Below are 13,259 nucleotides of genomic sequence, written 5' to 3'. Positions count from 1 at the left end.
GAAATCTGATGAAATGTGTCCAGTGTAGAGTCCATTAAAATACTTACGGCTTTGTAGCTGCTGGCTTCAACAGCAGGTAACAGAGGGTGATCAATGAGGAAGCAGCCTGTAAAACAAAATACATCATGGTCATCAGAAAAAAAAACACCTTTGCATGTAAATTTCTAATGCTCCAGAAACTGATATAACATTTATTTGCATTAATGCAGATAGGGCTGCAACTAACGATTGTTTTAGTATCGATTAATCTGTTGATTATTTTCTTGATTAATCGATTAGTCGTTTGGCCTATAAACTGTGAATGGTGAAAAATGTCGATCATCGTTTCCCAAAGTCCAAGATTGTTTTGTCTCGACCAGCAGTCCACAATCCAAAGATATTTAGTTTACTGCCATAGAAGAGTGAATAAACAAGAAAATATTCATGTGTGAGAAGCTGGAGCCAGGGAATTTTGACATTTATTCTTCAAAAATAACTCATAATGATTAATCGATTATCAAAATAGTTGGCGATTCATTTTCTCGAGCGTGACAACCAATTGATAAATCAACTAATTGTTGCAGTTCTAAATATAGACGTACTTTGCATAACTGTAAGACATTGAAAAAAAAATAATAATGAGCAACTTCCATTTTTTCTTAAGAGCATGGCATCATGAGTGTTTAAACAAAAGAGAAATTAAAAATAACAAAATGCTAATAAGAGTTTTAATTCCACATGGCTCTAGAAGCTGCTCCTCACTTCTTACCAGACTGACATGGTACGAACCAATTGGCCGAGAGATCAGTTCAAGTCTGTGAAAACACAGACTTGAATGAAAGCATGTCTCTTGATAAATGCTGTCTAATGTCTCTGTGAGATGAGTGGCCTCTGCGCATTTTCTATATGTTTCTCCTCTGTATATTAGTGCTCCAGTAGCACAGTTACTATTTACAGTATCTAACTTGTAAAATTGTATTTTTTTTTCTGTGACCAGTGATGTTATCTACAATCTGTACTACTCTTTTCTGATTGGCTGGCAAGGGATCATTAAAATCATGTAACACGACATGTTAAGCATTGATCCGGTCAACAGTTTCACCACCACCAGTGTGCAAGGTTATCAAACTGCAGGTAACCATAGCAACAGTAGCTCTTTGCTCTGTTACCAGTTAACTGACAATTATACATTAAATAATCATAAACAGCATGGACAGTATTCTAAATTTGATTGTATTGACAGTCACATATTGAAGTTGCTTATAATTGTGCTCTACATGTTGCATAAATATGGACAACATGGTTCTTGTTTGGAGTGTGTGGTCAGAGCATGCCATGTCTTTACCACATTGTATACTTCTTGCAAATTTACTGTGTTGTTTGGTATTCCATCATATCTAACTACTGGAAAATTATTCACAGCCACCCACTGAGAAAAACCTCAGATGACAAGAATGTACAGTTTGTTTCACTTTTGCTTTCACAACGAGACATTTAGACTCAAAGAATACAAACCAACTGGTGATCTATCTCAGCAGGGTATTCAGACATTAGAACAAAAGAAAGGATGGGAAGTCATTTTAAGATTATTCAAGTGATACGGGTACCCTCAATTGCAGTTTTCAAAATATTTTTAAACAGACACAATATCACTATATTGTAATACTCATGAACCTTTTTCATGTTTTGTTTTGCAGCACTGAATCACCCATTAATGGATATAATAGGCTTTTGTTACTCTGGTTTAATGTCAAAGTGAAAACAAATCTAAAACATTCCTTTCAAAATGCTGTTACAGTATGGTGTGGGAGGGCGTTAGATGGATGAATAGCAGTGTATGGTTACCACCAGGTATTATGTCGTGCGCTATGACTGAAATGTTGGATTTTAGTTTTATCAGGCGATGGGATCTTTGTTCAAGACATGCACCTTTTTTCCAGGAGTCTTTGCACTCTGCCACACAGGCTTGATTCGTGAAGTGCTGCACTGATCATTGTCCTGTTGAAACCTTTCGTAGGAACCGATGAACTCTCTGGTTATGTCACAGCAGCTCCTGGCATCTTGGCTACTAGCTCAATCAAAGTCCTTTTCTGGTTGTTTGTTTTGGTCAGGTGACTAGCTCATGGAAGAGTTTGGGTAACCTATGTTTAATTTTCCCTAATTGTGAAAGCCTTTTGCTCTTTAGCAACTTTTGTCGGGTGTTAAAGTCAGCTGTGCAACAGTTACACTTGTATTTAGCATCAATTAAGCTCCTCTTAAGATCTAGTTTGTGTGGTTATCTAATGACTCGTAAATAGGGCTGAATGATTTTGAAAAAATGTCTAATTGTGATTATTTTGACTGATATAGCAATTGAGATATGATTTGCAATATTAGCGGGAATGATCATTTTTACATCATTATTCTCATTTTCACTGAAAAACATGATTATGGTGTGATTTTTTTTTGGGGGGGGGATCTGTAGAATATGATCTGTAGGCCAGGACATCTCTGCAGCACGACAGTATTTAATTAAAATGGTATTTTGATACACACATTTTGCCTTTAACAAATATTGCGCCTCCTGTGATTTGAAAAAAAAAATTGCAGTAGCCTATGTTGCGATTTCGATAACATTTCAATGAATTGTTCAGCTCTACTTATAAATCTGTACTTAGTAAGTTAGCGTAGATATAGCATGTTTACTAACAGTTGGTGTCACAAGTTGCAGGTCTGTGCTTCATTTCTGTGTTTAAATTCTTATTATATGTACTGTCTTTGTGGAGGATAATATGGGCAGGTTTTCTATGAAATCATGTCCAATAACCTGAACTAGTCACAAGTCAGGACCATCAAATTGTGCATTCATCTTGAGGACATTCCAGAAAAAATTGGAATTTATTGTCTGGAGATCAGTTACCAAAACAAAATCCTATTTCAGCTGATTTTTATGTCAAGTTGTACAAGGTTTCACAACAGTTCAGATGCATCAACTGGGTAGATTTACTTAGTTTCTTACTTAGAATGCTTAGTTGGTCTTTGCTTTAGGTACAACATATGTATTATCCCATCTCATTCATTCCCTTCTCTTCTGGTCTCTTTTGGCATCGCTATCCATAACTTGGCACCATATACCTTCTGGTATACATCAGTGAGTTGATATTTGATTGATTTTAAACTTAGTAAAGGCTTCTTTAAATGAATTACACCATCACATACTAGAAGAGCTATAAAAATCAAGTGAAAATTCAGCAGATTAAGATCGGTTATTTAGAGGTTGTCTTCCCAAGAAAAACTACTGTTGACTAGCAAATTTACTGCAGGGAAGGGAACAGTTTAAAATTTGATACTCTTTTAAGTTAAGAAATCTTGAGTGATTGTCTTTTGTTTATTGATTTAGGCAGCATTTCAATTCACAATAGTGCACAGCCTTTTTGTGTTTGTGTTATTTCCATGTTGGCTGACTAAAAACCTCAGATTGTATTTTTAAGGGGATTATATTTTGACTTTCAGAATATGTTCATGCTTCACCTTTTCAGCCATATTTTCCTCTCCTCAAAGCACGTCTGCTGCCTTTCTCAGATTCTCTGCTTCCTTTCTGCTAAGATGAAGCCAAATGGCACATGGGATAGAAATTTACTGATACCTGCTTGTAGAAGCGTTTAGGCTTGTCACCATTTATCACAGCTGCATTTTTAGTGTCCTCTTCAATCTATCTTAGCAGGGACAGGCCAGGACCTTGATGAGTAAAGCAGCCAGAAACAGAGGGAGGGAGGAAGTGTGATAGAGTCATGCAGGCCTCCCGTACTCCCCTGCCCTGCATGTGGTTCAGACCAGTAAACAGTCTGCGGAAGATTTAGTCAAACGTTTTAAAATGTGGTTAGGGATGTATCCATCTGACCACCAGCGGTGGCAGATCTGCAGCAGTGGTTGCAGAACACCACCAGACGTTTTTCAGCATAGGAAAGAATGATAAGAAGTGGGTGGATGTTGATGGAAGTGTTGTTGTAGCTGCACAGTCTATATAGTAATTGGATAACCAGGTAAGTGGAGATGGGACATAGGTCTCAGGGATGATGAGGGTTCTGTCAGGGCCCGCCTTTTAAGGCTTCTGTGTGTTTGTGTGTGTGTGTGTGTGTAGCTGGGACTGCAGAGGAAGGGCAATATGATCCTTGTAGGATTCAGGGGCCCACACACAAGGTCCTAGAGAGATCTGGCAGTGAAATTTAAGATGGCCAGTTGGAGAGTGAAAGGGGAGAGAGGGGTGAAGGGGGTGTTTCGTTTGTGAATCCCGGATGTTTTTCAGTCTTGATATGTGCCATCTCTTTACGTGTGGTATCTGGGGGCTTTTCTTTGGAGCAGGTTAGTGGAGTCTGAATCAAGATTAATGTGCACTGCTAAGACCTGAGCCTTTTGTCCCTCTTTTACAGTGACAATCCCTTACTTTTGTAATAGTCTGTTAAAATACGGCACTGCATCTCTAAAGTTACTATATTTTTATATATTTTCTGTATGAATCACATACATATTGGTGTGTTTTTTTAAAAAAATCTTTATGATAAACACATATTTTCATATTAGCTTTGGTGGGGAAGCAAATCAAGTCCTGTGTGCATATTTTTCATGCTGCTACATGCCTATCTTTACTTGAAGTTGGTTTGAAAAATGAAGATCCCCGGGGCTAAAGAGAAGGGCTTTTTCAAGGCTTTTTTTTCTTTTTTTTTTCCTTTTTTTTGAGGTTACACTCATGCAGGCACAGTCAAAGAAGGAAAACTGCCATAAGGGATAAGTGACACAACCACCCTATTGTTTGTATTTTTGGTTTACAATCAGAATCAAATCATGATCATATCTTAAATGCATGTTTTCTATAGTTTATTTCACAAAACAAGGCCTTATACACAGGTGATGTCATTTTGAGACATTTTGAGAAATTAGTAAAACTTCTGTAGAATTCAATTTATAAAAATAGGACAAATTTAATTTGTACAACATGTTTTAAAACCAGGGTTACAAAGTGCTTCACAGTCACATAAAACATCTAAATAAATATTTTAGAACTGCATAGTTGATCAAAAGAAAATTTAATGAACTATTTTGTTGATCACTTAATCATTTAAGTCAAACATTTTCTGGTTCCAGCTTCTCAAATGTCAGATGTTTGCTGCTTTTCTTTGTTTTACTATATAGTAAATTGGATATTTTGGGGTTTTGTACTGTTGGTTGGAAAAAACAATATGTTTGATCATGTCACTGTGTGCTCTAGGATAATGTGAGGGTATTTTTCACTGATTTCTGATGTTTTCTGACCAAATGATTAATTTATTAATACAAAAAAAAAATCATCATCAATAGATTATCAAAATAATCATTAGTTGCAGCTCTAAAATATTTAAATCAAAAATAAGCAAAAATGGTTAAATTGAGGATTTAAAGGTTTTTGCACCTTGTGAATACATATATTCTCCAGTTGTATTCAATTAGAAATATTCAAAAAGTATCAGGAAACTGGGATTTTACCGTATTTCTCACTGGTTTTTATTTCCACAGAGACCTGAGCATGAACAACATCACTGAGCTTCCAGCATATGTGTTCAAGAACTTCCCTTATCTGGAAGAACTGTGAGTACATGCCCCCTTTTTTCTCCTGTTAATGATGTATTCACTCTGTACAGTGTTGACATGAGGGCTGGGCTTTATGATATGCACCTGGATATTTGACTTTGTACTGCAGCTCACAGTGTAGGTGCATCACCATGTCCTTCTTCTGAGCTGTTGAAGATAAGCACAGTATTACGAGACATTAAGAATCACTCACCATTCATGAAATGAACAGCAGTTATAAAAGGTACAGTAAAGCTCAATTAAAAAGGTGAGGTGAGACAGCGTGTATTGAAGCTACAATCATGTGACATCCTGTGTGGATTTTTGCTTTTAAGGGATTATCAGGGTGGCAACAGCACATCTCCGCTCTGGGGCTTTGTTGAGTGGCGTACATCTAATCTTAGCGAGTGTTTGTTATTTCTTTACTCTTTAAATACTCCTCTGTCTGGCTCAGTGCTGCTGGGAGTCCGAGATAAAATCTGTCTACCTGATATCAGGTAACATGCAGCCCTGAGAATGCAAAATGACCAGCGAGTGAACACACTCCAGCGGTTCCAGCTCCACTTGGCCTTTGCAGGCATGTTTTTTCAGCGCTCATGCATCTTTCAGCCGACTGAGTCTTCACCCTCTTCTTTTCCATACACCACTCCAATCTGCTTTGTCGAAAGGCAATTTACTTTTCATCGTATTGTGTGGAGGAATGCAAGGCAGGAAGGAGTAGGGCAAAACAAAGGTTTCCATGACAACAAGCCCAAAAAACCCACCCAGTCTTGCTGCTACTTATTTCTTGTCAGATCATCATAATGGTCGGACTGTCGTCCGGGTGTCTGTTTTTGAAGAAAGGTATTTTGATTGACATATACCCTTAGTTCATGTGTGTGTTTGTTTAACCTTTTTCTGGGAACAAATCTACAGGCTTGTCTCAATGAACTTTGGTGGATAACGTTTTCGCTCTAGGGCTGCAGCAGTGTCAGTGAACCAGAGCCCGGGCCCTGAGGGCAGAGAGGGAGAGAAAGAGTTGACAGAAAACGAGATCAGGGAGAGAAAAGAGGGCAGGCCATCCTCATACAGGACAGGAACTGAGACAAGGAAGGAATATTCCCTCCTTCGTAGTCACGCAATTCTCCTCCGCTCTTTTTCTTTCTAGCCAAAGGCACAACAAAACTTAGCAGACGTGATGACAGGTATTCTCTGGCTCCTTTGTAGTTTGTTTATATTCTTGAAAATAGCCTGTGACTGATAGGCTCTTTACGTATCGCACATTTAATTGTGGCAGTGGCATCTGGACCAGTCTTCTGTAGTTGGTGTAGTCCATATGTTTTGCATTTTGTTGACAAAATGAAGTTAAAGTCCCAGTGAAATGAAAATTACATTTTTAATCGTGTGTCCCATTTATCTCTTGTTATATGCCAAATATATGTCAAAAAATCAGTATCAGATGATTTTTACATCAAAATCCCTGTTCCTTCTCCTCATGTAAAACTGTTTCAAACATTTGACTCATCCTGCACTCAGGGGCGTTTACAAAAGTTTATCCAATCAAATATGACTTTGGGCAAGTAGCTAGCCGCACTGGTCATATAAAACCGTACTTGACCATTTGTGGCTCGTAGTAGCTAACAGAGCAACATGGAGAGAGATAGGAAGAGGTGTGTGTTTGGATATAATTGGACAAAGACTTTGTTTTCATTTCCAAAACAATGTGGTTTGAGTCGAATTCAATCATCTCTCCCTCGTCCTCCTCTTGATCTAAGAATAGGTGACGGAGGTGTGCGCGGAGCCAACAGTCTTCTGTAGCTCCATTTCTCTCTGCAGCTTCGTATCGTACTTAACTCTGTAAGCCTTGCTCACTCTAATATTTCGTGTCATTGGGAAATACGTCACAGTCAGAGGCTAAAGACACTTGAACTTCCATTTTATAAAGACTTTTAATTAAGTAGATTTTTCAGATCTTGCTTATCTGAAACTGAAACAATTAATACAGCAATTCCTACTGTTTTTTAAGGGGCACTTCACAGATTTTACAACTCATCATGAGTGCTACTCAGCCCTTGAAAACAGCTGTATAATGTCTTCTGTAGCTCTGGAAGGAGATTTTCAACATTTGAAAAATAACCCTGATGATGTAATCAGTTATTATATTTTTTTAACAGAAAGCCTGCATTGCAAACTGGGGTTGTGAGGTTTTACAGATGTCTAATGAAAATGCTATCCAGTTGCATCATGGGAAATGTAGGATAAGGCATTCTTGGAGCTTGACTCATACCAGAGACTAAAAGTCAGGATTTCTCTTCCTCTGTTGCTCTGATATTCTTTTCCTGATCTGTCTCTTACGAGTCCCCCAACTTTATAGCAATGCAATATTAAAGGTAAAGTTCCCCTTTAAATACACTAGGGTTTTAGGCTATATTCCATCTTTTTGTGTTGATTGGTTGGTGAAGCATCTGCTTAAATGTCATGGGTTGTTGTAGTTATTTTGATTTTAATGATAAGGGAACACTTTTTTTGTGTCAGCATGTATCAAGTATGCTGACAATGTGAACAAGATTAAGAATACAATCAATGTCAAATACAATCTAAAACTCCTATTTCCTTTTTGTATTTCCTTACCCTTGCATTGTCATTGCCAGTGTTGGGCAAGTTACTGAAAATTAGTTACTAGTTACAGTTACTAGTTACTTCTCTCAAAAAGTAATTGAATTACGTTGCCAATTACTGCATATAAAAAGTAATTGCTTACTAGGGAAAGCAACGTTTGCGTTACTTTTAACGCAAAAGTGTAACTCGTCCCAAAATCCACTCGGTAAAGGGTCCATTTTTTCCATTCCCTACAACCCCCCATCAGTTCAATTCAATCCAGTTTCACAAACATAAAAGAAAGACAACTCAGATGTCCTCTCCGGGTTTTGCTGCAGATCCACAACTCAAACCAGGAATAGCATCGGCAGTTCAGTAACAGGTATTATTTATTACAATATATAACGTTATAACTCCAGAGATAAGGCTTATGTTTTACCACGGGTTGGCTACAATGACGTGGACTTTACAACGCAGCTCTGAGACACGGTAAGGTCAGGTGATGTTGTATTTGTGTTGTTTGTGCGTTTGTCTGCTGTCCTCTGCAGCTGTCCACTATATTCATGTTTGTATGACAAAAGTAACAAGTAACGAGTCCATTTAAATTTCAGTAAATGTAATTGCGTTATTTAATTTGAAAAAGTGATTAGTTACATTACTAGTTACCGCCAAAAGTAGTGGAATTACAGTACAGTACAGTGACTTTGTAATGCGTCATTCCCAACACCGCTAACATGCTAACATGAAAATAGGAAATTGAGTCACAGACTTATCATTACAGCTACCTGTACCAACAGTGGTTTGAAAAGGTGTGCATTTTACATGTGGATGCATGTTGGGGTGCTGGTTTGGGTTTTGTTACAGTAGTTTCCCAAACAGAACATTAACATTGAATTGTTATAGCAAAGTTTGAGACTCAAATACTTAAGTAAATACTTAATACTTTCCTGCTGTCATAGTGCACTGCAGGGCTCTTTGTGGACTTGCTATTGACTAAGGTAGACTTGTGGGAGTGGTGTTGCACAAGGAGAGGATTTAGCCTTTCCTCAGTGAGATTTAGCACATTCTTCTGGACTCATCGAAGCCTGGGGGGACGCGCACTGAATTTGCTGAAGATGCAAGAGGAGGAGAAGCTCTTCATGTTGCGAAACCTGGATGATTTGTCAAACCATGTTTGCATGAGGCGGTTCAGCCCAGTATCACACCAAAGCGTGTAATACAACCGCCGATACACTAGAGGATACCGTGTCTGTGTGACATTTTGCTTCGCCTAGGCATGAAAAGAACATGCGTGTATACTCCATGCCGACAACTCCATCTGACAGCCGTAGTTTAATTATGACCCCGAAAAGTGACGCAGTTCAGATGACGTCCATATAAGGTGACAAATTTCCATATTAGGAGGAGGCGAGTTGTGTGGATGGCTAGATAGATAGATTTTGATATTTATATTCAATATTTTGATAGATTTTGAATTTGTTGGTTTGTTGTTCATATGCACGTGACAACTTGACTTGTGGCGGTATTGCATACATAACTATAACTGCAGATTATGGCCAAAAAGCTGCCACAAGACATCCGCTGGACGAATTGTGAGTCAGCAGAGTCACAAATGGTTGTATTGATTGGATTTGGTGGTTGTGACTTGTGGAATTCAGCTTTGGAAGTTATTCACTGGGTTTGTCTTGAGGCCAAGTCAAGCTGAATCGCCAGTGTTTTTATAAAGCTGGTTGGCATTCACATCCGAGTATGACAGCTTTGGTCGACCATAACAAATCAAACAGTAAGAAAGGTTTGTGATTGGACACATTTTTTTTTAATGTGGGTTCAGAGCAGCTGTAGGTCCCCTTATAATACCCTTAATAATGAGCCATATTGGTTTTTACAACACCTGGATAGATCCTTTTTTTGAAGATAATCACTTATTTATTTACTCATCACTATTTCAAAAGTATGTTCACATTCAAATGAAAGTAACAGCTCTGATAATGGGCATTCACTCATTAAAAATTACCAGACACATGCTCACGCACTCTCTTGTCAGGCTCCTGTCAGAAAAATTTTATTAGACTATCAGCTTTTTTTAAATTTGGGCTCAGGAGATGCTTTCTGTACATCAAGCATTTATTCAGGATTTGTTTCCTCTGTATTGCAAAACGTGCAACACAAGCCAGCACATAACTCCTGTACGTAACACTGTGTTTACTGAAAACAATTGTGGGACTGAATAAGACATAACTGTAAGACACACCGTAGATTAATGGATAGAAACTCACTAGCCTAGCATAATTAAGGCTACCGACAACCCATGGCGCAATCACTATCTTAAATTAACAGAGTCCCTCTGTAACACAAGAGCCCCTCATCTAAGTTAGGAACAATAAGTTTGATGCTCGCTTAAGTAACTCCACGCAAATAGTTAAATAGTTCCACATTGTTGACATGATGATATGAATTGCCTCTAATTAATTCCCCCAGCGCCATAAATGGATAACACCCATCTACACACACATATTTTTGTAATAAGTAGCGGACATGAAGTGGAGGGTCTCAAATCAGGTAGATAGATGGATACATAGGTAGATTTACTGGAATTCATTTAATCTGTATCAGTCAATAAAAATACGCCTTGGTCAAGGTCCAATCTGATTTCTGATGTTGCACTTGACAAGCTGGAGAAACCTTATCAAAAAATAATTAACATCAAAGAATGAACTTTGGACTTCTCTTCAGTTCGCCAGCCCTCCCCCGCCATTTAACGGGTGCTGCAGACGGGAGACTGTCATGTCCTCACACAGACAGCTGCTCTTATGACTCTTCCCTGTCCTGTGCACAAGCATGAACGCTTCAACACACATGAGCTTGAATACTTGATCTGAGCCACTTTCTTTTCTTTGTGCGTTGTGTGTTTGTACACCGGATGTTTTTTGAGTGCACACACAGAACGGACAACTAGCGGACCATGAGGAGAATTTGACAAAAAATGTATTGAACAATCTTTCTCCAGAATCACTGACTCTACCTTTAAAGCTAACATGGATGGAAAGTCCTTGAAATGCTCAGATTTTTTTATTTTTCATTTGAACATCTACAATTCCACAACAACTGGGCAAACTCCATCTGCAAATAAAAAATTATGTGATATGATCAAAAGCTCCAGAACAGCTACTAAATGGACACTTTGGTTTTCTCAGCTTCTGTTTCCAAGGTTGAGAATAAAGTTTAAAGAGTAAATGTTTTTGAAGATGGCTCCATGACCTCAAAAAATGATGTGTAGGTCAGTGAATACAGTATACTCATAGAACAGGTAAACAAAATGCATATTTTATGTAGCTCGACGTCATTAGAGATGCAGCTATTTTCGCTTGTTGGCTCATGCTTTCGCTACAAAATAACTTAGAGTAGACTTGGTCTCTAATGCAGTGAATTTTATAACATACCTACTAACAAAATATCAGATTAAGGTTTACATGAAGGGCATGTAGTCATCTAAAACAGTCAGCCTTGATTCTCAGGCTCACACCCAGCAGCTCTTGTTGCAGGGAATTCAGCCTGGTCTGACTCACGTTGCAGAGTGATAAATCTGTTGCTAATCTCTCAGGCCAGATAGTATACTTGTGCTGCGTGTCCCAGTCAGCCTGTCCCATGCTTATTTACACCCCTATTTCCTATACACTTCCTGTTCACAACAGGAAAGGGAGGTGTCCCCTCACTCTCAAGTATTTCATGTGCAAACTGAAGTGACTCTCAGATGATAAAAGTTACAACGTAAGACTATTAAAAAAAAAAGGTTATATTTATATATTGCTTGTTTTAGGTTCAGATGAGTGACTTAGCTTTCACTCTCTCTAAAAGGAGCACAGAATAGTGATGGTTTGGAGGCTCAGAAGGGGATTTAAGGAGGGAATATCCAGAACCAGTTCTAATCTCTCTTGTGGGTGATGGACGAAGTGACAACAGGCCATGACACAGACACATGTCTTTGACACCCCAGGCTCCATGTTCAGCTTGATAGCTGGAACTTAATCTGAGGTGCTGGATGTGAAAAAGTTCTTAACACTATGCATTGCCTTTTCTTTCTGAAATAAAACATAGTCTGTGGTTGTGTTTATGCTGAAAACGTGATCTTCTGTAGCCTTTTCTTATTTCTTAAATGTAAGTTTGACTCTTTCTGTCACACAGACGACTTGCGGGGAATGACCTGTCCTTCATCCACCCTGAAGCCCTGTCTGGACTGCATCAGCTCAAAGTCTTGTAAGCATATACCCCTCACCTCTGCCATCACCACCACCACTGTCAACACACACACACACAGACACAGACGCAAACACACATACTATGACTGTGCGAAGTTTCCGCACACTTGGGGAGAGAGTAAATATTTTAGTTCGTGGTAACATTGTGGCGCTGTCAGTTACTGCCACCCTAAACATAGTTATTCGATTTACATCCACTTAAAATCGGCTAAATGCACTTTTCCATCCCTGCCCCAACTGTCGGTGAAAAAGGTCCAACAGAGCATTGCATACAAACGGTGTGTAAAAATTAGTTCTGCATAATTTACTTCAGGCAGCACACCCTAGTACGCTTGCACAAACTCAGATGCACTGGGTGACACACAAAGCGCCGCCCTGTTGATTCTGATCTGAGCCAAAAGTTCAAAGTCCTGTTGATCTACAGGTGAGGTCTTGGATACAACATGGTTGAAAGGAGGAGGCATTATATATTCTTATCTAATCAAGTGGTTCATTCACACTGTGACTTGCAACTACACAAATCAAAACAAGTTTAAGTATTTTGACTACATGCAGATCAAACAAACCACGTTCGTAGATTTGCTTACATTAATTAGTATAATTAAAACGTTTGATACCTTCACAAGCCTATTGATGTTTATGGTTTGAAAAGAAGAATTGGGAAGTCTTGCCACGAGGCCAGTGTCTCTTCCAAAAAAAAATTATAACCAACTGTGGATCCACATAAACAACACACAGAGGGGACCCTCAGAAATCTCACTAACATGTCTGCATTTAATGTATCTGTGGATATGTGTTTTTTTGTTTAGTTCATGATGCAAGAAAAAGCTGTCGTGAGTTGAGTTTAAAAACATAATTTTGCAT

At 38.5% G+C, this 13,259-nt stretch overlaps 1 protein-coding gene across 1 annotated transcript in view; it reads left to right on the top strand.

Moving 5' to 3' along the window:
• lgr4 (leucine-rich repeat containing G protein-coupled receptor 4) overlaps positions 1–13,259 on the top strand; it is a 36,592-nt gene that overhangs the window by 6,039 nt on the left and 17,294 nt on the right. Inside the window, exons 2-3 of the mRNA XM_042406965.1 lie at positions 5,509–5,580; positions 12,322–12,393. Coding sequence (XP_042262899.1) covers positions 5,509–5,580; positions 12,322–12,393 — 144 coding nt within the window. The remainder of the gene's footprint in view (positions 1–5,508; positions 5,581–12,321; positions 12,394–13,259) is intronic.

The sequence above is a fragment of the Thunnus maccoyii genome, chromosome 1, assembly GCF_910596095.1.
Source record: "Thunnus maccoyii chromosome 1, fThuMac1.1, whole genome shotgun sequence".
NCBI lineage: Eukaryota > Metazoa > Chordata > Actinopteri > Scombriformes > Scombridae > Thunnus > Thunnus maccoyii.
The sequence above is the reverse complement of the archived record's forward strand: the minus strand, read 5'-3'. Positions and strand labels throughout refer to the sequence as shown.